Source organism: Cricetulus griseus, chromosome 2, assembly GCF_003668045.3.
Source record: "Cricetulus griseus strain 17A/GY chromosome 2, alternate assembly CriGri-PICRH-1.0, whole genome shotgun sequence".
Lineage (NCBI taxonomy): Eukaryota > Metazoa > Chordata > Mammalia > Rodentia > Cricetidae > Cricetulus > Cricetulus griseus.
Genome location: NC_048595.1, coordinates 414,443,074 through 414,470,369, shown reverse-complemented (window position 1 = coordinate 414,470,369; position 27,296 = coordinate 414,443,074). Strand labels below are relative to the sequence as shown.

Here is a 27,296-nt window from a genome sequence, read left to right as displayed (position 1 = left end):
AAATGTAAACAAACCAATTCCTTACTAATTATTTGGAAGTCAAAAATCTAAATACTCATTACCTGAAAAAAAACAGTCAATATTTTTAATACAATAGACCTGTATTTCAAAAGAAAGTGAGAATAAGAAAGCAAAAATGAACTGAGGGAAAACTTTATTGAATACTTACTGAGCATCTTAATCTGCAGAGCTATGAACTGGCTTTCCCACCGCCTGGACCTCCTCTGTTTAGGTAAAGCTGAGTGATCTGAATTGAGCAATTTAAAATAGTTCTCCAGTATGGTACTGGTTTCCACCTGACGCTGGTCAGAGCTGCTAGTAAGAAGGATATGTACTACTTGTGTGAGGCATTTCAGAGTTAGTTCTCTCTTCCTACCCACTTCCTCAGGATCTCCTTCCTCCCATGAATCACAATCAGACAGAACTCGCATGAGAACTTCCATGGTGGCTGGAGAAATTGCTTGCAAAGCATTCCTCTGAAACATTAAAGACAATAAAAGATAAAATGAAATCTAAAGGAGGTTTGACATGTTTGCAGTAACAGAATTAGTAAGCCTATGGGTAACTTTTTCTTTTAAATAAATGAACATAAAGTTATTAACAAATATACTCAAACACTGCAAATATTACCCATATCTAAGCCTTATTTTGCTCACTACTAATCTGAAGCTCATTTTCCACCCTTTGCAGTTAAAAGTAATCATGTAAGATAGTTCTGCTCAAAAGAACAGAGGACAAAGACTATGAAAGGCTATTTCTATACAAATGAGGTTTCTTTCTTTTCTTTTCCAGTCTGGAGAGCAGACACAACGCTTAGAACCACCTTACATTAGAAAAAAAATCCAAGAATTAAATTGTAGACAGTGTACAGAAAGCAAAACAGGATACTAAAAGGTTCTTAGCCCATGAACATTTCTCAGTTACTCTACCTACTGCCTGTATTTAAATTTCTTAGCCATGATTTTTTTTAACATTAATTTCATTAAACCTCTCTTAGATTTTGTTATTTACAGTAAATCCATTCCAAATGACTTAGTTCTATGACAGGCTGTGATTCTACAAATATTTCTGAAACTCCTTATATTAAGTAAGTAGTTGCTATTGAAACATAATGAAGGCAGGCCTGATGGTACAGGCCTATAATCGCTGCTACTTGGGGAGGTTTAGGCAAGAGGACCAAAAGTTCAAACCTTGCTTGGGCTACAAAGTGAGTTTCAGACTAATATAGACAATTTAGTGAGACTGCCTCAAAATTTAATTGTGAAAAAAGGGGTGGGAGTGTATACAGTTCAGTGCTAGAGCAATGTCTAGCACATGTGAAGCCCTAGGTTCACTATCCAGTAATGCAGGATAAAAACAATATATAATGAACATAATTGTGCAATAGTCCATAGGTCACTCACTCTTGCTATTACCAATAATGATATTAACAATAACTAATATTATGAAAGAAAGTACTGATGACATACTCAGTATTAGATCTCCCCTAAAATCTTTACTACTAGAACCCATGATGTTTTCCTAGACACATGGCTACCAACAACAAAGATCATACTGCCTACTTCCCCTGCTGATAAGAAAGCCCAGGTATCATCTGGACACCTTTGGCCCTTTTACATTGGTAAACCACAGGACTGAGCAGATGCAGGAGCGTGCACATCTCTAGTCATAGCACCTGAGAGACAGAGGCATGCAGATCTGATCTACAAAGTGAGTTCCAAGCCAGGCAGGGTTATATAGTGAGACCTGTCTAAGAAGAGAAGGTGGAGGGAAGGAAGATGGGAGGAAAAGAAATGAGTGTGATCACCAGTTTCTCAGTATCTCCTGAAAAGATAGTTTGCTCATGTCAGTATCTCCTTCATGACCCCATTTTTGTGCTTCAAATGCTGACATTATGGTCAAACGCTATCAGCTATTAAGAAACTGACATTCAGAAGGAATCAAGAGTCCCTGAAGAGCCTAGATCCACCACATTAACTCTGAAGTGTTTACCATCTTTTTATTTTCTTTCTTTCCCAAAAAGCACTAGGGACTGAACCCAGAGCTGTCACATGCTAAGTGTGTGCTGCACCACAAAGCTACACCACCAACTCCACAACTACAGTTTTTGATTCAGAGACAAAAATAAATTAAATTAAGCTCAGATAATTTAATTATTGTACAGCAAATCATAAATCAGATGCAATCCTAATTTCCTTCGTTTTTACAAGTACAGGCCATTTTGTTCATTGTTTACCTTGACTATGTATCCTTCAGTCCTTATAAATATCCTGTAAATGTCACTGCTTCCACATTATAAATAAATAACCTAAAGACAAATAATTAATCTGAACTCAACCTCTGTGAGATGGATACATTTCAAAACTAGGTCAATCCCAATGTCCTTGCACTCAACAAAACACAACAGGTTCTCTTATGTGTATTCACAGATCTAAAAGACAAGTATGTCAGTGGACAAGTCAAACACAATGCTTTGTGAAAGACCCATAATCAGACTTTTTCTTTTTCTTTTCCTAATGGTAAGATCATTGTTATATCATCAAATATTCAACTCAACTAAAATTTCCTTATTCTGACCCAACACAGTAAGCAACCTTCTGACTTCAGTAAGTCTAACTGACTAACTAATCACAAAAATTCTGAGTAGTTTTAGCACTCAAATAAATTTGAGTCTCTGGTACTTATTTTCTTTTTCATGGTAACTATTCACTACAGAATTATCTTTGAGCTTCATAACCCATGAGTACTAAAAAGAACATGTCTCTAGGTACTCAAAGATGAATGAGACCCACATAGGCTCCCCATCACTCAACACCACCACTCCTATTTTTTTTTTATTTTTATCTTTCAATTTTTATTCACAACAGTAAAAAAAAGTGATGGAAATTGTAAGGCAATGATCCAGAAGAAGAAAATCATCTAATATAACAGCAGAGTGATGAGGCAAGCTTAAAACAGAAAGTAAGGTTGGGCAGTGGTGGTGCACACCTTTAACCCCAGCACTCAGGAGGCAGTGGCAGGAGGATTCTAAGTTGGAGGTCAGTCTGGTCTACAGAGTGAGTTCCAGAACAGCCAAGGATACAAAGAGACACCCTGTCTCAGAAAAACAAACAAATAAACAACAGGAGGTAAGATCTAGATCACTGTTTCTTTCATCTTAGGAAGACTGTTATCTTCCACCAGGATCAAAGTGCACAAACTCTACCAGGAAGCCAAAATAAAGATACTGGATTCTAAAAAGGGGATAGGATAAATGAACCAGAGAAAGAAATTTTAGCAGTAAACTAAAAGTGACCAGTGTCAATATGTACTGGATATGAAGACTATTTAATAAGAAATATGAGAATATAGCTAGAAATAAAAATAGAAAAGATAATTTCAGCAGTGGGAACCCCAATCTCAGGATGGGTTTATACATACTAGAAAACACACTTGAATATACCTAGAATAGACACATTAATCAGTCTCAGGATGTATTTATGTACTAGAAAACACAACTGAATATATCTAAATTAGATACATTAATTAAAAGATCAGTCACATCAGCATAGAAGAACATGCCTGTAATCCCAACTGCTAAGAGAAGCAGGAGGATCCTATATTAAAGGCCAACATGGGGTTATATGGTTAGATCCTATCTTAAAATTCCTATCTGAAAAAAAAAGCGGGATTAAACATGGATATACCAAATAATCTGTTATTGCATTTACTTGAGAATAAAACAGTATTCTTTCAAATCTCCAAATAAAAGTCAAGTTTTAGACCTAATATCCAGTGTCCCAGCTGGGCTTTCTGGCAGATTATAAGGACTGTCACCTGCTATAAGATAACAATCTTCTTAGGATGAAAGATACATTAATGGATAAAGAACTTCCTGTTGGGCGGGCGTTCATGGCACATGCCTTTAATCCCAGCACTTTGGAGGCAGAGGCAGGTGGATCTCTGTGAGTTTGAGGCCAGCCTGGTCTCCAGAGCAAGTGCCAGGATAGGCTCCAAAGCTACACAGAGAAACCCTGTCTCAAAAACCAAAGAAAGAAAAAGGAAAAAAAAAAAAAAAAGAAAAACCCTGTCTTGAAAAACAAAAAAACAAACAAAAAAAGGTGGGGGGACCCCAAAGACTCTAAAAATTAATGAAATGAAAAACATGTCTTATTTCCAGTAGTCTCTCTGAAATTTAGTATTTCCATTCAAATTTCAATGTAAGCAACAAAACAGCAATGTTAATACTTGTGATTTTGATACCAATAAAAATTATATGTACTTTCATATATTACAGATGCCACACCATAGCAAGATCCTATGTAGCCTATCAAACGTAGGTTCTTCCTATGTTATATATGCTATTCTTTCAAACTCCTAGACTCAGGAATCCTCCTGTATCGACCTCCTGCACAGTCTGACTACAGCTTTATAGCACTGACTTTATGCCCGACTCACTACTGTATCCTGTTGTTTTATGCATTATAAAAAGCCATAGTGGGGCTCTAGTATAGCTCAACAGCATGAGTGTTTACCTCTATCATGCATGGGGCCATAAACTCAATCCCAGGACCACACAAAAATACATATTACTGTATCACAGATTTGTTTTATTAGCATTTCAGCAACTGAATTTTGAGGTCGTGTTTCTTTTATGATATGTATTTTATTTTAGACATTTAAAAAGTCTGATAAGTGGCTTTACCAAACTCCAAAGGGGGTAGACAACACAAAATGTACAATAGGGTAAAGAACCTCTCATTTAAACTTCATGGTTTAGGAAAATATGTAGAACGGAATAATTAGCTTGTTGGCAACACGTAATTACACTCAGGTTGCCAGAGACATACTTTTGCAACATACATTGTTATACAAATATATTTAGTAATTGCAAGCAGACAGAAGAATGGCAAAATTCATGACTTTGGAAATCAAACTGGCTAGAATTTTATTTCTTCACACCTCTAATAACACTGATTTCCTTTATACTTTAAAATAATAACTAGAAACTAAAAGCCAAGAGAAATAAGAACTTATAATACCAAAAGCCATCCAATCTATTCATCCAGTAATATTATCAGTGTTAATGTTACTTAGGTTTTTATGGAAGATTTTAAGAAGTTTGGTTTTAAATAAGATATAAATTTAAAAGTTATCTGAAGCATCAAGTTATAAAAGACAGAATGCATTAAGTAATCCATGAAGAGACGTTTGTGCTGTTAACTACTACTTATACATTAACTTTCAACACTGTCCTCACCTGCCCACCGGCTACAATGGCTCCAAAGAGATGCAATAAGCAACACTTAAGACTTTCCTTGAGATGTTCACTTTCCTGAAAACATTCTGTGAATATAATACACAAATAAACAAATAAATAAGATTTCTATTTCAGAACACAATTCATGTCTAAGGAATGCTTGAAACTGACATATAAAGAACTCTATGTGAAAAGATTAAAATCTGTCAAAAGGCAAGGCTGACAAACATTTGTCATGTTTCATTTACTTCTCACAGTACTCTATATAAGGACACCCTGTCCCATTATAAATAAGCTACTATAAGTTATTGCATCTAAAGTGATATGGTTACTAAGTGACAGAACTAGAACTTAACCCAGTCCCAACTTAAATCACTTCTATTTGCTTAACAACTGACCCTACTTCAGTGAATTACAAAATGAAATAGTTAAATAAAAAGATTTCCTAAATCTACTCCAAGGATCATGATATATCCTAAAATTCTAGCACCTAATATGTCTTTTGGCATAATAAAATATTTTGCTACTTTTAAATGCTATAAATGCACATGTCAAAGAAAAATTAAGGCAGGAAATCCAAACCAAAAATTAGGAAAAGTTTTCCTCTGATCTTTCCTCAATTTGCCAACATACCTCTACCTTAAAAAAAAAATATTTTTAAAGAAAAAAGCAGCCGTACAATATATAGTCTTTCTCAGGAATTCAGAGAATATTGATTCTAGGACCCTCACTTCAAAATATAAAAAGCCACGGATGCTCAAGTCCCTGAATAAAATGATGCAGAATTTGCTTGTAACCTATGCCAATCCTCCAATATACATTCAATACCTCTAGATTTCTTAGACTAGCTAAAAAGATGTAAATAGTATGTAACTCTAACACTGAACTGCTTAGGAGAGGAAAACAAGAAAAAGTCTGTATAAGTATGGATGCAATTTCTTTCCCACTGAATGTTTTCAAGCTACACTAAACTGTCTCTGTATATGTAGAGCTCATGGATGTGGAAAGCTGACTGTACTGAACATACTTTTTAGTTTTTTTAACTTAATACATTATGGATATTACTATAATTTAACAGATAATCTACTTTATTCATATTTATAATAAAAACAAAACAGCATGATGAATATTTCATTAACCAGTTCTCTACTGACAAACTGTTGTTTCCCCACCAATTTGGGGAGGGATGTTACATTGTGTGCATGTATGTGATCCTCCCTGACTCTGGCCCTGAACACTGGAATTACAGACATGTGATACTGTGTGTGTCCTTATGTCTATACACCAAGTACTTTACTGACTGAGCCATCTGCCCAGCCCTTATCTGTCCTTTCTTTTTAATTCCATAATAAATACAGTTTTGCCTTTATTATATAGTTATACAATATGATAGATATCCTACTTTATATATAATACTCCCAAATATAGCTATAAAATGTACTAACCGAAAATTGTAATTTGAAAAATTAATCCATTACAGCTATGTTGGAATAACTGGCATACCCATGCGTTCCTGTTTTAAACAGTATAAAAATGAACAAAATGGGTCTCAGAAAACTGTTATATGCAGGAGAAGGCAAACATGTTGAACTCAATGATCAAATTTCTTAGAGATACTTTCAGAATCACTGCACAGAATGGGAGGACCCGAAAAGATCAGAGCGGTTTACTGAGTTCAGGGGTCAGAAATCAATGTTAGGAGAGGCTAGGGCAACTGGGATTTGCTGGAATGGAGAAAGTTATACCAGGTGCTTCAAACACATAAAGCATTTGCTTTGTGTTTGAGTAACAATCCTCACAAGATAATGTAAAATTCCACAAGCAGGCAAAAACTACAAAGATGGTGTAAAAAGAATGATTTTATAATCTTTTTTTAATGTGATTGGTGTTTTTTACAGACAGTTGTGAGCTGCCATGTGGGTGCTGGGAATTGAACCCAGGTCCTCTGGAAGAGCAGTCAGTGCTCTTAACCACTGAGCCATCCCTCCAGCCCCAATTTTATAATCTTATACTAAGATGTAAGATGGGTGTTTCATTCAAGGATATAAAAATACATATCATGTATTTAATCAAAAGCTTGCTAGGAGGGGCAGTAAGAAGGCTCAGCAGGCAGCCAATTGCTGCCAAGCCTGATGGCTTAAATTCAGCCACCAGGATTCACAGGCAGATCTTCTCTGACATTCATGTAGGCATGTACAACACATAAACACAGAAACCTTTTTTTTCTATTTTAAAAGCCTGCTAGGGTAGCTGTATTAATATCTGGCAAAACATACAAAATTTTCATACATTGTGTTACCAAAAAAACAAAAAAGGGCAATTTCTAATAAAGTAGCAAAAAATGTTATCTGAAGACCCTTTTCAAGAAAATTGTAACAAAAATGAAAAACAAAACAATTCTATCTCATCCAAAGCCATGAGTCAAAGCAAAGGCCATGAAAAGAGAAGGTGACATTGAAAACTGCTTTGGATGATCCAAAGTTCCACAAGTTATCTACTTTCAATCATCCAAAGCAAACATCTCACTCCAAGTCAACCTCAATGTCTTCAGAGACATTCTAGAACAGATAAGCATGACCACTACACCCCCACCAATATCCTCTAAGTCAACCATTAAAACAAAACAAAAACAAAAAACCGCTCCATTTGGAAGTCAAAGTCAGTAAGCATCAACTTAAACAGGTTTCAAAGACAACGAATAATAATGAAACAGAACTCAACACGTTGTTTGGCCTGGTGGAAAGAAAGGGGCCCATTATGTTTCACTAGCTTCTATCTATAATGTTTTTGGATGTTTTCAAACAAAACTGGAATCATCTGAGGTCCCAAGTCATATAGCACAACCTTTCACTTTCTTAGCTCACAGAATATATGGACTCTCTAAACCTAAGCCCCATTATTATCATAGAAAGTCTATCTGGGAGTCATCAGACTCAGGGCATCTGATCCAATCAAAGTCATCCAGGTCCTTCTTAAAGCCTACCACTAGAAAACAGTTTTAGAGCCTTTGGAAAACTAACAGGTTACTGTACACTTTAGTTTCCTAGTTATGGCCTTATGGATAAGCTTCTAAATGAATCTCCACAAGGAAGCAACCTAGTTCTTCATGGGAATAAGGACAAGAGAAGTCTTCTGATAAATTAAAAGCTTCTTTACTCAGCACTCCAGCTATGGAGATTACCACAACCTGACAGATTTTTAAACTGTATGTTACCAAATATCAGGGTGTAACCCTGGAGTTCTCAACTATACCCTAGGTCAAAGCTATCCATCTACTTGTAGGATATTTATTAAAATTGACTCAGTTGCCCAACGGTTGACAGGATGCATTAGAATAGTAGCTACTGCTTTTAATGCCAGCACTTGGGAGGTAGAGGCAGGTGGATTCTGAGTTCTAGGATAGCCAGACCTATGTAAAGAGACTCTCACTTGAAAAAGAGAGAGGGGGAGGGAGGAAGGGAGGGAGGAATGGACGGAGAAAGAGGGGGGAGAGAAAGGAAAGAAAGAGAGAGTGGAGGGAGGAAGGAAAAGAGAGAGGAAGGGAGGGAGGGAGGGAGGGAGGGAGGGAGGGAGGAAGGAAGGAAGGAAGGAAGGAAGGAAGGAAGGAAGGAAGGAAGGAATAGTAGAATAGCAGCTGTCATGGCTTTCTTAATAGAAAAAGTCCTAAATCTACGTTGGGCTCTCTACTGTCTGTTTATATCTTACACCAAATAACCTCTTTATTAAATCCTAAATACCCCCACAGGTTTACATACTCTTCTTTTATGTTACCAAGCCTGGCTACTTGATAACTTTGAAGCATTTTTACAACAGTGCTCCCCCTCAACTCCTCTACTTTATTTCCTACCCCAGAGTATGGTTTACCTTACTCCAAGATCATAGATGCAATATGGTTCACCAACATTAGTACCTATGTCAGAAATGAAGAACAATAAACCATCTGTGCTCCTGTTCCCTTCAGATATCACAGAAGGCGCCCAGAAATTGGCACAGCTGGTTACGAGAGTAGGCTTAACTTGTGCTGGAATTGACCAGAGCAAATGGGCAACTAGGTACACTGACTTTAAATACCTTTCTTGGTAATACATGCACACACTGCCCTCTGGAGGAAAAGAATTTACCTTAATAGTAAAAACAGTTCCATCAATCATGGATTTCAGATTCTAATTTCATTAGAGACGATACATTTGCTGGCTGACATAGCAGCTACCAAATAAGAAGTCATTTAGGAAATCAACAAAGGAGATGCAGCAACCAGACAGCTGACTATCCCTTACTGCATTTTGGTAATAACGTGCTCAAGACAGAAACCTTTCCACCTCAACCTAAAAAGGAAATTGAAGTATCTGAAGCCCTCTTTCTGGAAATTATTCCTCCATTTAGCTTCTCAAGAGCTCTTCAAAAAAGAATGTGCCTTCATCTGCTTCCCAATCACTCAGTCTATATCCAAATCTCTGGGAGATCTTACTTTTCTAAAAAGATGGAACATTCTAGTCAGACCATTAAGTTATTTTTAAAAATTATACCAGTTTATCTAAAGAGCAATATTATCAAAGGCCTTCTTAAGACTTCAGTTTTTTGGACTAACCCCTTCTGGGGTGATTTACAAATGCCCTTTTCTCTCTGTAGATCTGTTTCTTGAGAACGAATCCCAGTCTTCCATCAATAGGCCTCTAAGCCTACCAAACCAGCAGGCTATAGAAATCACAGGTTATAGAGACTGCCCAAGGATTATAAAGATTGTCTAAACTTCTTTTCAATGGGAAAAACATGTAAATACAAACTTGTATAAAGAATCCTCCTAGTCAACAACTCACTGGCTTTTTTTTCTTTTGCATTTATGTATTTATTTAGCACAGAAGAAAGGAGGCACGTTTTCATGTATGGCACATGTGTAGATGTCAGAGGAGCACTTGGGAGGGAGAATGATTCTTTTGTGAGAATGTGGCATGTTCAGTGAATGACTCCACTATCATGCACATATGGGTAGCACTAACTCAAGTTATTGGGTTATTAAAAAAAACACAGTTTGTGAAAGCTATGTTTTGAGGGAAATATAGGAGGAATTGGAGTGAAAATTAGAGTAATTATGATAATATATCATTGTATATGTGCATTGAATTCTCAATAATAAAAAAGTTTTAGAAAAAGTTATGCCTTGCTATCTATATTTTGTTCTGGATAGTGTTTGTCTTTTTATACCCAAGATAAGATTAGGTTCTCTAGGGGCTAGAGAGATGGCTCTGTGGTTAGAAGCATTTGCTGCTCTTGAAGAGCACTGTGGTTCATAATCAACTCCAGTTCCAAGAGATCTGATGCCCTCTTCGGACCTCCAATTGACACCAAGTATGCATGTGGTACATAGACATACATACAGGCAAAGCATACACATAAAATAAAAGAACTAAAACTAATTTTTACAAACTAAAAATTAAGCCAGGTGTGATGGTGCACACCTTTAATCTCAGCACTGGGAAAGCAGAGACAGGCAGATCTCTTTGAGTTCAAGACCAGCCTGGTCTACAGAGTGAGTTCCAGGACAGCTGGGACTACACAAAGAAATCCTGTCTCAAAATACAAAAAAAAGTAAATAAAATAAAGATAAAAATTATTCTTTATACATGCCCAAGACTATGCTCATGGCAATAAAGAAGATAAAAGTTGAGTCTATAGACTTACCCACTTCCACTACTCTTGACTTCAACACTAGATACTCTTCTTCAAGGTGGTGACTAAAGTCAACTACAATTGATTATGTCAGAGCTAGTTCTTTTACTTTAAACCTGGTTGCTAGATAGGATATTTCCCCAATGTAATTCAACTTGAAATCAAAAAAAGACAAGAGCTTTCAAAGGATGAGACAAAGACAGCAGTGCTAAGATATGGTAAGCCTTGCCTTTCCATACTCCTTTCACAACAATTAAAGGATCAAGACATAAGGATATTTTCAAATCTGAGATAGAGATATATGAATGACTAAAGATGTTTATGTCAGAAAGCCATTTATTACTGAGAACAACAAGTTCATACTTGTTCGTGTAGCCCATATATATACTATATATCTAGGATTGGCCTCTGTTTATGTCAAAATATTATTGCCTTTGATCCATTAGAATGGTTTGTTACTGAGTGGGTCATGAAGTTGAGAAAAAATTGTGTCAGCTCATAATGGCATTTAATGGCTCTGAGGAACTATCCTTTGGTCCTGGTTGCTCTTAGTATGAACTGACAGTTGTAGACTAGGATTTATAAGATTCAAAAGTAGTCAGGTGCTGGTGGCACACGCCTTTAGTCCCAGCACTTGGGAGGCAGAGGCAGGTGGATCTCTGTGAGTTCGAGACCAGCCTGGTCTACAAGAGCTAGTTCCAGGACAGCCTCCAAAGCCACAGAGAAACCCTGCCTCAAAAAACCAAAAAAGATTCAAAAGTAAAAAATTCTGATTATCCTGCTAATTCACCTATGCTACAACATGGAATCTGAGTGTTTTCACTAGTGTAACTATTTAGCCACTAGTGTAACTATTCTGCCACTGTAGAGATCAGCTACAACTTACACTCTATTTAGTGCCTTTGCTAAACTGCAAACAAGTGGAAGCCCACATAGGGCAGGACAATAGGGTCAGCTGACAAGGCACCTGTGTCACCTGATATTCTACCTTGTTCCTTCACTAAATTGCTAAGCTCAAAGACTCTCTTCCCTCAAAGTCTATAAATGTATTTTCCTTTGTTCTCTTCTTTTTGTTGGTATTCCTACTCCAGCTTCCCCAGAAAGAGAGCAGCCAACATCACTAAAGGATGTTTCCCCTGAAATCTGATTCAGTGCCTCTCTCTAAGGAATCTCAAAAGAATCTTTATTACTTAAAACAGCTTTCATTCCATCTACAGATATAGAATGTCATTATGGCATATTAAAATACTTATTATACATATTATTACATATATTTAGGATGCTACAAATTATACAGCTCAGGAAATTTCTCTTAATTTTAAAGTACAAATTATTATTTTAAAAAAGCAACTGTAAAACCCAATCACAAAAAGACAAAAATGGTATGTACTCACTCATATATGTATTTTAGACATAGAGCAAAGCCTACAACCCACACCCCCAGAGATGCTAAGAAACAAGGAGAACCCTAAGAGAGACATGCATGGTCCCCCAGAGAAAGGGAAAGGGACCAGATCTCCTGAGCTAATTGGGAGCATGGGGGAAGGCGAGAGGGAACTACAAGAAAGAGAAGGGGAGAAGGAGGAGAGGAGAGGAGGACATGAGAGAGCAGGAAGATTTAGTCAGGGGAAGAATAGAGGAGAGCAAGAAAAAGAGATTCCATAATAGAGGGAGCCATTATAGGTTTAAAGAGAATTCTGGCACTAGGGAAATGTCCAGTTTAGGTCCAATCTACAAATTTGACCCCTACTAACAATCTAAGCAATAGTTGAGAGGCTATCTTAAATGCCCTTCTCCGACAATGAGATTGATGACTTCCTTATATGCCATCCTAGAGCCTTCATCCAGTAGCTGATGGAAGCATAAGCAGACACCCACAGCTAAGCACTGAGCTGAACACTGGAATCCAGTTGCAGGGGAGGAGGAGTGATGAGCAAAGGGGTCAAGACCAAGAGAAACCCACAGAAACAGCTGACCTGAACAAGGGGTTGCTCATGGACCCCAGTCTGAGAGCTGGGAAACTAGCATAGGACTGTTCCAGACCCCCTGAATGAGGGTGTCAATTTGGAGGTCTGGGCAATCTATGGGGCTTCTGGTAGTGGATCAGTATTTCTCCCATTCCACATAGAGGGATACTCTGTCAGCCTAGACACTCAGGAGAGGATCTAGGCCCTGTTCCAAATGACATGACAGACTTTGAAGATTTCCCCATGGAAGGCCTCACTCTCCTTGGGGAGCAAATAGGGGTTAGGATAGGGGGTGAAGGGGGGCAGGGGAGGAGGGGAGGGAGAGGGAACTGGTATTGACATGTAAAAGAAGCTTGTTTCTAATTTAAAAATTGGTCTAATTACCATTATAAAAATAAAAAATATAAAAAAGAAAAAAAATAAAGAAAAAAAGAAAAAAAAGCAACTGTACAAAAGTACTGCTTTAAATACCTTCAGCACTTCCCAGGTGGCACTCGTGTTTTTATTAAGGTTGAGTATTTTATGCGTATGCCTGATTTTATCTCATCTATACTACATACAAAAGCAGGTTCAAAGGCCAGAGAAATAGATCAGTAGGTTAAAAGATGTTTACCACCAAGACAAACAAGCAGGACCCACATGTTAGAAAGAGAGAAGACACTCCTGAAAAGTATCCTCTGACCTCCACACAAATTGTGGCACACTCATATACAATCACAAACAAATAAAAAAATAATTGAAAAAAACTTTCTTTTTAAAGATCTATTTATATATTTTGTATATAGTATTCTGTCTTCCTATATGCTTGTAGGCCAGAAGAAGGCACCAGATTTCATTACAGGTGGTTGTGAGCCACCATATGGTTGCTAGGAATTGAACTCAGCCAGTACTCTTAGAACCTCTGAGCCATCTCTCCAGTTTCCCCTCTACCCCCCCCCCAAACAAAAACAAACCTTTTTAAGGAACTGGAGAGATGGCTCAGTAGTTAAGAGCACTGGTTGCTCTTCTAGAGGTCCTGAGTTCAATTCCCAGCAACCACATGGCAGCTCACAACTGTCTGTAACTCCAGTTCCAAGGGACCCAATACCCATGGCAAAACACCAATGCACATAAAATAAAAGTAAACATTTTTTTTTAAAAAAACTATCTTCTGAGGCCTAAAATTCACTAAGCTAGAGATCTTAAACCCTAGTATATCCCATTTCAGCCAAAAGCACAAATTAGCCCAATGTTATTCCCCTAAATGATCTTAGGGCCTCAACTCTTGGTGTGTGTGTTGGGGAAGGGGGTATTAGATAGCATACTTCGGGTTTATTAGTAGATTTAGAGGACAGTGAGGTTAGAAACCAATAAAACAAATGTCTGGAATAGTAGGACTTTAATTACTGGTAAGAAGAATGTGATCTGATTCTTATCTATGCTCCTAGAGGTATCCTGGGAGCCTAAAGGAACATTTATAGATATAACTAAAGCTGGCTCCAAACACTCTGAACTTTTAAAGGTTTTTACATAAAAGGAGACACTCTTGATAATGTCTTCCTCCTAGAAGAAACAATCTAAGCAAGCCCATTAACCACTTCAAAGTCACCCAGAAAAATCTACTTGTCTCTATTCTTTTTTTTTAAAGATTTTATTTATTTATTATGAATACAACATTCTGCTTCCATTTATATCTGCACATCAGAAGAGGGTACCAGACCTCATAACGGATGGTTTTGAGCCACCATGTGGTTGCTGGGAATTGAACTCAGGACCTCTGGAAGAGCAGTCGGTGCTTTTAACCTCTGAGCCATCTCTCCAGCCCTTGTCTCTATTCTTGATGGAGATCACCAGGACTGTCAGACAAGGAGTCCAGGCCAAGATTCCAGTGACAATATGACTTACTGGCTTAATTAGTCATAGAAATAAAGGACAGAATTATACCAGTAAAGACACTACCACTTCCAACTGAAGAGAACAGAGAAAATAGGAAGGAATGAAGGTAAACTTGTTATTTCTTCAATTTTGGAGGACCTCACCACAGTAGGTCAGGACAACCTACTCAGGGACAGGACTGTGTTCAAAAGACAAGCACATGGGTAGTAACTCAGAGAAAGCAGAAAGTGCAAATCCCTATATTAAAAAAAAAAAATTAAGGCCAGCAAGATGACTCAGCCAGTAAAGACTCTTGTTGAGTTCTATCCCTGGAATCTATGTAAAAGTAGAAGGAAAGAACTAACTCCACAAAGTTGGTCTCTGACCTCCACATGCACACTGCAGCATGCATGCCCACACACATACGTCATACACGGATACATACAGTTACCATAAATAACTAAATAAATAAAATGAATGCCTTATACAGCTGGAAGGCATAGCACAAGCTCCCTAATGGAAGTGCACAGTACTAAATCAAAGATTATTTTCAATCTTAAAGTAATGGAATTTATCTTTCCAGATTTTATGATAGCTTGAAACATGTCACCCATTTCTTCCTTCCAATTTTTCCCTTTGAGAATGAGAATCTACAACCTATCCAGATTCACCACTGTATTTTGGAAGTACCTATCACAGGTGCACGGCTGAAGAGGGAAGTCGGCTCACTGTGAACGCACCTCAGTTTTGCTCATATCTGAGTAAGATAACATTTAGAGGAGATTTTGGATTCTAGACTATTGAGAGCCAATACTGGAAAGTGTTAAGACATTTGGACTACCAGGATAGAATTAACATATTTTGCATGTGATAAATAAATTAATTTGGGGGTGGGGCAGGGATGGAATAGTATAGACTGAACTATACCTCCCAAACTCTAATACTGATGCCTTAACTCACACACCCACATGTCTACACTGGAAGCAGAGCTTCTGAGAGGTGATTTAGGTTAGTTAAGATCAGAAAGGGGAGTGTGAGTGTGTGTGTATGTGTGTGTGTGTATGGTTTCTATATACTAGTAACCATAGACAATATAACCAAAAATAACTTACAAGAAAGAAAAAAATACTCTGAGATCATTTAACAAAATATGTGCACAATTTACACATGCAAAGATCTAAGACTTCTATAGGACACTATTTCTAAACCTGGTTGGATCTCATTCCATTTATATAACTTCATATAAAAAATTTAAAGAACAGTCCTTAAGCAGATATGAAGACTTGAGCTGAACAGAAACACCATACTATTATTGTACTGGCATGCGGGTTTCCTGTTTTATATCTTTAAAGTGAGACCAGTTCCAAGCATAGCTTATTATAAATATGTGTTTTTGGCCATCAAGGGTAAAGTCAGCCACTAATAGTAATGATATAGGATGTATACTATAGCTGTCTTCACTGAGCAAACAAGGCTATTTCTGTCTTACTTTATTGCACTGGGGGCAGAAAGCATTGAAGCAAATGTGGCAAATGTTAAGATTTTACATGTTCCAGTAAGCAATATACTCAAAAAACAAAGTTCTCCTTTTATTTTGTACTTTCTTCTATATTCTTTTTACTTTGTTTTGTTTATTTTTATGTGCATTGGTGTTTTACCATGGGTGTCGGTTCCCCTGGAAGAGGAATTACAGACAGTTGTGAGCTGCCATGTGGGTACTGGGAATCCAACCAGAGTCCTCTGGAAAAGCAATCTGTGCTCTTAACCACTGAGCCATCTCTCCAGCACCATTTTTTTTTCTATATTCTTGAAAGATGGCATATCTTTTCTTTTTTTTCTTTTCTTTCTTTTTTTTTTTTTTTTTACAACAAAGTCCTGTGTGTCCCAGGTTGGCCTCAAACTTGCTCTGTAGCCAAGGACAGCCTGATCTTCCTGCCTCTACCTCTCAAGTGCTTAGATTACAGGCATGTAACGCCATGCCCCATTAATGTAGTTGTGAATTGAACCTAGGACATGATAAGCAAGCATTCTTCCAACTGAACTTCATTCCTACCCCAGCACAATCTTTTTCTTTCCAGATTTATTCATCTTTATTTTAGGTATATGAGTATTTAACTACATGTAGGTATGTGCACCATGTGTAGACAGAGCCCAGGAAGGCCAGTAAAGGAACTGGAATTTGGTAGTTATGAGCAGCATGTAGGTGTCAGAACCAACCATGGTCCTCAACAAAATCAGCAAGCACTCTTAACTACTAAGTCATCTCTCCAGCCCCCAGCACAATCTTAAGAGTGAAAACTAGCCATGTGTGGTGGCATGTGCCCGTAATACCAGCATTCAGGACAAGATCAAGTCATCCTCAGCTATAACAGCTTTGAAGTCAGACCCGAAGACATGAAACCATGCCTCAGTATAAAAACAACAGTGAGGGAGAGACCAGTCATATATACAGTCATGCACATATATAGTATAGTAATCAAGTCTCTTAATGGTTTGGCTGCAAACTGGTTTGTTTTCTGGTTCTAAGGGTCAAATGGGAGGTTTGCTGCATGCTAAACATATATTCTCTGGATATCTCTAGCCACGATTTCTGTTTTTAGTAAAAATTGTGAAGTTCTAAAATATGCAATCTTTGAAATGCTCAGCTCACCAAAATAACAGATCAGCTCTACTTGAAAAGAAAAATATGGAGAAAATTAATCAAATCAAGAACCAAAAGCACAACAAAACAAATTAACCTACCCAGTGGTTTTGTTCTTTAGCAGCCTTTATCTTATAAACTCACAAATTAAATTGAAGTCAGAATCAGAGTAAGAAAAAAGGCAGTAATCACAGTTGTTCAAAACCAAAGTAAAGTGAATCAAAGTGTTACTTACGATAAAAAAAGGGAACAAACTCCACTGTGAGAGAAGCCGGTTTGTATTTCTGTCTGCTCTTTTCCACAGAACTAAGGATTCGTCTATCATTAAAAAAAAAGAAGTCAATAACAAATTATAACATGAGCAAGTAGAGGTGGCACAATTTAAAAAACAATTTAAAACAAATTTAACATCCTGATTTTGGTTTGTATACTGAACAAAACATCTTCAGGACTGGTACAATGTTCAAAGGGGAGTTGAGTGCTTACCAAATAAAGAATTTTTTATTATGCATTGTGATACCCAAGTTAAGTCTCCAAATAACTGGGAATTTAAAAAGAAGTCAGCATTTAAATTTCCAATCTACAAAAGAATTTGCATGGCAGTTCTGGGAAAGTGGCAGCTATGACAGTATTACTTGGAAATGGCAGAAACTAGTGACTGACCTGTGCCTTACTGAGGTTTATTCAGATACAATGGGTCCAAACCTTTAAGTGCCCTCATTTTAAGGGAGAAATTCCAGTATAGGAATGGGATTATTTTTAATGAAAATTTTAGGAGTTTTCATGGATATTTTTTATAAACTTTAACAAGGCCAATACAAAGTATATGGACTTGTACTAAGGACATTTCAGGCATTTCAATTTAACACAAAATAAAAATGTTTAGATAGCCATGGTGATAAAGAGACTGGAGCTTAAAGCCAGTAATACTTTCAAATAGTGGAATGGTGAAAATTTAAAACTAAATTTAAGATAAAATTACAGGGATTTTTATCATGTCCTGAAAATTATAATTAATATTATTAAAAAAACATAAGTGGAAATATCTGAAACTATCTAGAAATTCTGTGTATCTGTAGGCTACAGGAGGTGTACACCAGTCTCTCCCCTTCTAATTTTGCTTGGTGCTTTCTCCAATTAGGTTTGAACTATGCATTTACAGCTGAACTTCTAACTACTACAGAGAAAATGACGCCTTTCCCTGGGTATCATGTGTGGCGTTCTCACTGATTTTAATTTTGGTTACCCCGTCAGCTTTATTATAGTGAAAAATACTGTCCAGGATAATTAATTTATTGAAAGTCATTTTAAAACATTTATGTATTACGCTCCTAATCAGAACTTGCCTCCAGATTTAATCATCAATTAATTACCTGTGATTGATACATCTCTACTATGATACATAAATCAAAATGCTGATTTTTCCTTCAACTCCAACATCTTCTCTATATTTATTAATTGGCACTTCATAATATATTACTGACAAAAAATTTAATTTTTCCTTTACCTAGCTACTTAGCACTGGGATGAACTCAAATTCTTTTTTTCTTTATAGTTTATTATTGTTTTCTGTGATTATTTTTACGCATATATTGTCACATTTGGCAAATAGATCCTAGGGCATAAATAAACAATTTTTCCCCATGGACAGGCAACAATACCTATTAAAATTATAGTAGACACAACAAATGAACTAATAAATAAACATTTGAATAAACAAACAAGCATTTTGTATACCCTCCCCCACGCCCAAAAGGGTGGTAGGATGGGATCTGGTCTCTAGGGAATGAATGGCAGGCACAGCATTCTACCAGTGAGCTACATATCAGGCTGGTTTTTTTGTTTTTTTGTTTTTTTTCAAGACAGGGTTTCTTCTGTATTGCTTTGGAGACTGTCCTGGAACTTGCTCTGTAGACCAGGCTGGCTTTGAACTCACAGAGATCTGCCTGCCTCTGCCTCTCAAGTGCTGGAATTAAAGGCATGAGCCACCAATGACCCGAGGGGGAGGTTTTTTGTTGTCATTGTTGCTGTTGGTTTGTTTGTTTGTTTTATTCTTATACATTAGTTCCACTGAGTTACTATTTAAGATTCTCCAAGTAAAATCAAAATAAAGTTAACAGATTAATGAAATCAAATTCCATGAAATATGAAAACTATCCCTTACATCAAGTAAAAACTAAAATTTAAAACATTCCTGAATATGTAACTATGCTACTTTAACTTACATTTGTTCTAACTGATTCATTGATAAGTAATACACATATTATAAACTTCCATTTAATTTCACAATCAGTTTAAAGAAAAGATGTAAGCTACTGCTATGGATCCTTTGTATAGGTCGTCCATAAATTTTTTTCTTCTAAGTCTGTGACTGAATCTATCAAAGTCAAAGACACTGAAGTCTGAATACCTTACTTTGCCATTTGCCACTGAAGCAGCTCTAGTACTGAAGGATTCTAAGCATATTAGAGAGAATACAAAGACAGTTTCAAGCATAATTCCTGATGAAACCCCATATACACTTCTGTCACTAATGAATGCTTCTCCTCTTTGTGTGGCCACCTTACAAGTGCACATCTTGCATCATGTACTAAATGATATCATGCTATTTAAAACTTCCCTTTGCTCAAGATTTCAAAAATTGTCTGGGAAGTGGTGGCACAGGCCTTTAATACCAGCACTCGGGACACAGAGGCATGCAGAGCTCAGAATTCAAGGCCAGCCTGGTCTACAGAGTGAGTTCCAGGACAACCAGAGATAACAGAGAAACCCTGTCTCAAAAAACAAAAACAAAAACAAAATTTCAAAAATTCTGTTTGTTTCTAACAATCACTTTACTTAATTTTAGTTTGTTATCAGAGCTACCTTTATATACATCTTGTCTCCTTTTACCATGTTTAAATTCTTTTTGCTCTGATTTTAAGGATTTCTTTAAAAAGCCTCTGTCATATTCAGACTGACAGTTCTTGGTTTATCTGCTTTGGTGCCTATAAAGAAAAAAATCAATGTCATTGTTTCAAAACTTAATAGACTTCCTTAGATTTCATTGCTGAATATAAAAAGTAAGAGAGAAGTGGGAAGAAAAGATACAATTTTCTTTGTAAAATTTCTAGCATACAAATCAAAATAGAGGAAAACAGAGTCATTGGAACTAAAATGATAAATTACTATAAAGCCTACAAATAAAGAAGTGTTACATGTCCCTCTGCATACTTAAAAAATCCTGAGAGATACAAAGGCAAGAAGCAGTCATGGTACTGCTTGCCAAATTATTGCTATTTCCACAGTCTCCCTACTCATGTGGCAGAGCTAAATGTGTTCCCTTGTGGTGGGAACATATAATTAGTTCTGACCAACAGTGAATTCAGAATGAAAATAATGTGATATGTAGCATGACCTTAAAAAAAAGAGAATTAAATTACCAATACAAGAGTTTTGGCACTTTCTTTTCCTCTTTCTCATTGTAACTAACAACATTTAAGATTTTGGCTGTCCTGTGGGACTTAACTGACTAGGATTAACAGGGGTTCCTATCTACACACACAATACACATGGAAATTGTTTTTTGCAAAAACAGGGAAAAAGGTGTGAAGAGATCCTACAGCAATTAAGAGCATGCAATACTATCCCAGAGGACCAGAGTTCCATTCCTAATATTCATGTCAAGAGAATCACAGCCACCTGTAACTCCAGAACCAGGGATCCAAAGCCTCTTGCTCCCAAAGGCATATCCACACATGCATACACATGGCAAAAGTATCTTTTAGGTCTTTTTTTTTTCCTTAAAAACAAGACAGATAGTCAGGCAGTACACACCTTTAATCCCAGTACTTGGAAGACAAAGGCAGGCGGATCTCTATGAATTTGAGGCCAGCCTAAAAAGGTGTAAAAAGTGAGCTCCAGGACAGCCAGGGCTACACAGAGAAACCCTGTCTCAAAAAAAAAAAAAAAAAGAAAAAAAGAAAAGACGGCATAAACAAGAAATGCACCTTTATTATTCTAAGGACCTTATTTGATACTACAGATTATTTATCTTGAGAGACACAAAAATCTTTATGGAAGGAAAATTCAAAGAGATTATCTATAGAAAAATAGATATATTAAAGGACATAGAAGGTCCTTAAGACCTTCCCACTACTACTTAGTCAAAATTGTCACAATGTGATTAATTTGTAAGCTAGAAGATGTTTTTAGATGAGATTAATTGGTAAATTTGTGAAATCTAAGTATTTTTTTCCATGAGATGATTAGATCTCATTGAATCATCTGACAGTCTGAATAGAAGACAAAGATTAACCCACTGAGCACCAGAGAATTCTCTGGTGAATTGTCTTGGGATTTCATCTGCAGCTTTAGCTTTCCTAAGTGTCTACCTGTCATTCTTCAGCCTGTACCAATGGTTCACTCAGTCTGCTCACCCACACATCAGACTGGACTTACCAGTTTCCCTATTATGTGAGCCAATTTTTTAATGAAAATTTATTGTTTTCTTGCTCCCTGGCCTTTTTGGCCATTATACTTGGTTAGGAGGGCTGTCTGTCCCACACTTAAGGCAGAAAAATAGCCCAAAAGATGAAAAAGTCTCTGGAGTCAATCAACTCTACACTCCCAATTTGTTATGAAAAGTGGAAAATAGAGGCTGGTTTATGGGCAGACTCTGAAAATGATCAGATAAGACAAAGAAAATTAGTTATCTTTACCGACTGCCAAGCTTTGAGGAAACCTAAAATAAAATATCATGGATGTTGGCCAAAACTGTATCCATCACTATAGTGACAGCAATACTGAATTGGGCACAGCATGCAGAAACTACTACAAAGTATAGAGTATACACACTGGACTTCAATGACCCAGATGATTTTGATATTACTAGAAGCTACCACAACAGATTAGTGAAACATAAACCAGGAAAGATTTTCTTTACTAAAACTAGCCAGAACCTGCTAGGTTTTTTGTTTGTTTGTTTTTTGGAGTTTTTTTAAGATTTTAAAAAGAAATCAAATTCATACAGGCATATATCTTATATGTCCCATTGATTCTGTTTCTCTGGAGAACTTTAACTTTTACAGTCAACCTTTTTCAACATATAAAGTTAAATGGGGGAGGGTGGACAAGAGTGAGGACTCAGCAGTTAAGAACACCTGGTGCTCTTGCAGAGAACTGGAGTTTAATTCCCAGGACACAATGATGGCTCACAACTATCTAGGAACACCAGTTCTAAGGGATCAATGCCCTCTCTGGCCTGCACGAGTACTGCATGCATGGAATACACAGATTTTCATGCAAGCACAACTCCCACACACATAAAACTTTTTAAATAAAAAAAGTATGATGACAAGATTCTTCTATTCAATAACTGGAGTACACACTGTTGAAGATTTACAGTGATTGTGAACTTGACAAGATTTAAAATTACCTTAAAGACCAATCTCCAGGCATGCCCGTGAGGGATTTTCTAGATTAGGTTGAGATGGAAGACCCACCCTAACTACCAGACTGACTAAAAGTGGGAGAGCAAGCTGAACACTAGCATTTTAAAGCTCTCTGCTTCTTGACTGCAGACACAACGTGACCACCTGCCTCAACCTCCAGCCATCATGGCTTCCCTGCCATGATGAACTATAACTCAAACTGTGAGTCTAAATATGTCCCCTTTAAGTTGCTTTTGTCAGATATTTTGTCACAGCACAGCAAAGAGACACATAACTCTGACAATGTTACTATCCTTTCTATATTTTATATCTTCTTATAGAGGCTGGACTTTTTAAGGATGAATTTTAGTAAGTATTACATACACATTTATGGTTTGGAATATGAGCTTCAGAAATACTTGCTCATATGCAGACACACAGACATACACATGTGTGAGCATGAGTGTGTGTCAGAATACGTCAAACTAACATTCATGAATTGCCTCATATTTTTATGATAAAAATGCTTAAAAATTATTACTCTTAGCAATTTTCAAGAATACAATACAATGTTAATAACTATAGTAGCCATAGTTTTTGGGTAATCTCTTAAATTTATCTCCCTAACAGAAATTTTGTATCCTTCACATATCTTTCCCAATATTCTCTCACCAGGAATACACACACAAGGAATTTTTTCCTTTTTTATAACTTCACTGATAATTTCATACAAATTTGCATAGAAATAATATTTAACATGAAATCATATGTGGAAATTAGAAACATTTTTCCAGTATTTGCTATATTGGCACCTATACAGGATCAGCTGTTTGCTCACAAATTCAGTCATACATTTTTAGCATTAGGATATCAACATGCACTGTAGTAGAAAATGGTAATGAATCAACTATACCAGTCTCATGCCTATACACTTTAAAATAAATAGTGGTTTTGGGGACAGGATTTAATATAGCCCAGACTGGCCTCAAATTCACTATGTAGCTAAAAATGACCTTGAACTTCTGATGCTCCTGCTTCTATCTTCTCAAGTACCAGGATATATTCTATGTCAATAAAATATATCATACAGAATATATGAAGTGAACTGTAACATAGTCTATACAAATGTTCTCTGTTATCATCACCTAATGGTAGCTATTCAAAGTGTAAGTACAGGAACTGGGGAGATTGCTCAGTTGATAATGCATTTGCTTTGCATGCAGGAGGACCTGGGTTCAATCACCAGCACCCAGATGAAAAAGCCAGCCATATCAGCTGGTAAGATGGCTAAGCAGATAATGGACTTGTCATCAAGCCTGACAGCGTAAATTCAATCCTCAGAATCCACATGGTGGAAAGAAACAAATTGTCCTGACATCCACACATACACCCAGGTTCATACATTAAAAAAAAAAAAAAAATGCCATACTCCATCTATAACTCCAGCACTGGAATTAAGGACACAGGAAAATTCCTGGAGCTTGATGGTCAGACAGTAAAAACCTGCCTCCAAAAATAAGGTGCCTCTTGACACAGGCAGATCTCTATGAGTTCAACGTCTATAAAGCAGCTCCAAACCAGCCAAGGATACAAAGTGAGACTGCCTCAAAAAATAAATAAAAATAGAGTGGAGAGAAACTGAGAAAGACAGTGAGTAAGCTACACTGGGTATCGAGCGCCAAGGATAAGCCTGTCTCAACCTCTCCAGTGCTGGATTTATAAGCACACACCCTGTTGAGCCTAACCTTTTTATGTGGATTCGAGAACAAACTAAAATTCTTTTTTTTAATATTTTATTTATTTATTATGTATACAACATTCTGCTTCCATATATATCTGCACATCAGAAGAGGGCACCAGATCTCATAACAGATGGTTGTGAGCCACCATGTGGTTGCTGGGAATTGAACTCAGGACCTTTGGAAGACAGTCGGTGCTCTTAACCTCTGAGCCATCTCTCCAGAGTCATCTCCTCAACCTTCCACATGTGAATCTGCCATGAATGCTTTCAAATAGAAAGATATTCTTTTAAGATTCACATACGGACCAGCACTCGGGATGCAGACGCAGGCAGATCTCTGTGAGTTCGAGACTAGGCTGGTCTACAAGAGCTAGTTCTAGGGCATCCTCGAAAGCCACAAAGAAACCCTGTCTCGAAAAACCAAAAAAAAAAAAAAAAAAAAAAAAAAAAAAAAAAAATTCACCAGGGAAATGCAAATCAAAACAACTCTGAGATATCATTTTACTCCTGTCAGAATGGCTAGAATCAAAAACACCAATGATAACTTATGCTGGAGGATGTGGAGAAAGGGGAACACTCCTCTACTGCTGGTAGGAGTGCAAACTTGTATAGTCACTTTGGAAATCAGTATAGCAATATCAGGAAAATGAGAATCAGCCTACCACAAGATCCAGCAACTCCACTCCTAGGCATATACCCCAAAGAAGCACATTCACACAACAAGGACATCTGTTCAACGATGTTCATAGCAGCATTATTTGTAATAGCCAGAACATGGAAGCAACCTTGATGCCCCTCAACTTAAGAATGGATATAGAAAGTGAGGTACATTTACACAATGGAGTACTACTCAGTGGGAAAAAAAATGGAATATTGAAATTGGCAGGCAAATGGATGGAACCAGAAGAAACCATTCTGAGCGAGGTAACCCAGTCACAAAAAGACAAACATGGTATGTAGTCACTCATATATGGATTTTACACATATAGCAAAGGATTACCAGCCTATAATCCACACCACCAGAGAAGCTAGGCAACAAGGAGGACTCTAATAGAGACATACATGGTCCCCCGGGGAAGGGGAAAGGGTCAATATCTCCTGAGCAAATTGGGAGTATGGGGGGGAGAGGGAACTAGAAGAATGAGAAGGGGAGAAGAGGAGGGGTGAGGAGGACATAAGGGAGCAGGAAAGTTGTATGGGGAAGAATAGAGGAGAACAATATAAGAGATACCATCAAAGAGGGAGCCAGTACAGGTTTAAAGTAAAATCAGGCACTAGGGAAATGTCCAGAGATCTACAAGGATGATACCAACTAACCATCTAAGCAACAGTGGAGAGGTTACCTTAAATGCCCTCCCCTGATAACGAGTCTGACAACTAACTTATATGCCATCCCAGAGCCTTCATCCAGCAGCTGATGGAAGTAGAAGCAGATACCCACAGCTAAAAACTGAACTGAACTGGAATCTAGTTGCAGAGGAGGAGGAGTGATGAGCAAAGGGGTCAAGACCACGCTAGTGAAACCCACAGAAACAACTGTCCTGAAAAAGATGGAGCTCTTGGCCCCTTGACTGATGACTGGGAAACCAGCATGGAACTGATCCAGATGCCATAAAATGTGGGTGTCAGTGAGGAGGTCTCAGAAATCTATGGGGCCTCTTGTAGTAGATCAGTACTTATCCCTAGTGTAGTAATGAACTTTGGGATCCCATTTCACATAGAGGGATACTCCCTCAGTCTAGACACACGGGGGAGGGCCTAGGCCCTATCCCAAAGGATATGACAGACTCTGAAGACACCCCCATGGAAGGCCTCACTCTCCCTAGGAAGCAGAAATGGTATTGGATAGGTAGGGTGTTAGTGGGGGGCAGGGGAGGAGGGGAGGGAGAGGGAACGGGGATTGACATGTAAAACAATCTTGTTTCTAATTTAAATTTTTAAAAAATGATTCACATATGGAAGACGTTTTCTATAAAAACGTGCAAATTTATGGCAAAGTTTTGTTTTGCTAATATATCATGTGTGTATACTGGATGTGTGCAAGCATGTGCAAATGGAGGCACACACTGTGTGCATGAAGGTCAAAGGACAACCTTGGGCATCAATACTGGCCTTTTTCCATTTTGTTTGAGAGTGTCTCTGTTGGTTTTCTACTATATATCCCAGGTTTGATGTCCACTTCCCATTTCTTCATAAAAACACAATGATTACAGACATTCATGCTCTTACATCAAGCTTTTACATTCGTTCTAGGGATATGAACACAGGTCCTCAAGCATATACAGTTCACTAAGCTCACTGAGCCACCTCCTCAGTCCAATGCTCAGGCTTTAACATTATGGCCAGATTGGTGATGAAGGCCTTTAATCTCAGCAGTCCAGAGACAGGTAGGTCACCTCCAGCCTGGTCTACATATCAAGTTCTAAGCCAGCCAAGCTACACAGTAAGACTCAATCTCAACAATACAATTTATAAGACATACCCTGAAATTCTGTGTCTCCAATTTCTATACGGATCATACAAACTTTCACAGAATGCCAATGCATGGATCACAAATTCTTCAATAGATGTCTGATCAGCCATTTCCTTCTCCTTTTTTTTGCTTTTTAACTGAGAATAAAATTAAACATAAAATTAAGAGCATGTTTCATTTATCAACTTTCAATAAATCATTTTACTTACATAAGCCTAACTTCCCCTTTGATTTCTTAAGAGTCATTTAATCATATGGACTAGATATATTCTCTCAGATGTTAAATTCTTCCTAGAATAAGCT

General features: G+C 37.3%; 1 protein-coding gene across 3 annotated transcripts in view; it reads right to left on the bottom strand.

Annotated features, from left to right (window-relative positions):
- Nbeal1 (neurobeachin like 1) overlaps positions 1–27,296 on the bottom strand; it is a 151,973-nt gene that overhangs the window by 106,211 nt on the left and 18,466 nt on the right. For 2 of the 3 annotated variants that reach the window (XM_027397011.2, XM_027397012.2), the window contains exons 6-9: positions 27,003–27,130; positions 17,604–17,686; positions 5,240–5,325; positions 170–476 (exon numbers count right to left, since the gene is read on the bottom strand). In XM_027397011.2, the coding sequence (XP_027252812.1) occupies positions 170–476; positions 5,240–5,325; positions 17,604–17,686; positions 27,003–27,130 (604 nt within the window). The remainder of the gene's footprint in view (positions 1–169; positions 477–5,239; positions 5,326–17,603; positions 17,687–27,002; positions 27,131–27,296) is intronic. The other variant, XM_027397013.2, reaches the window with a different exon arrangement.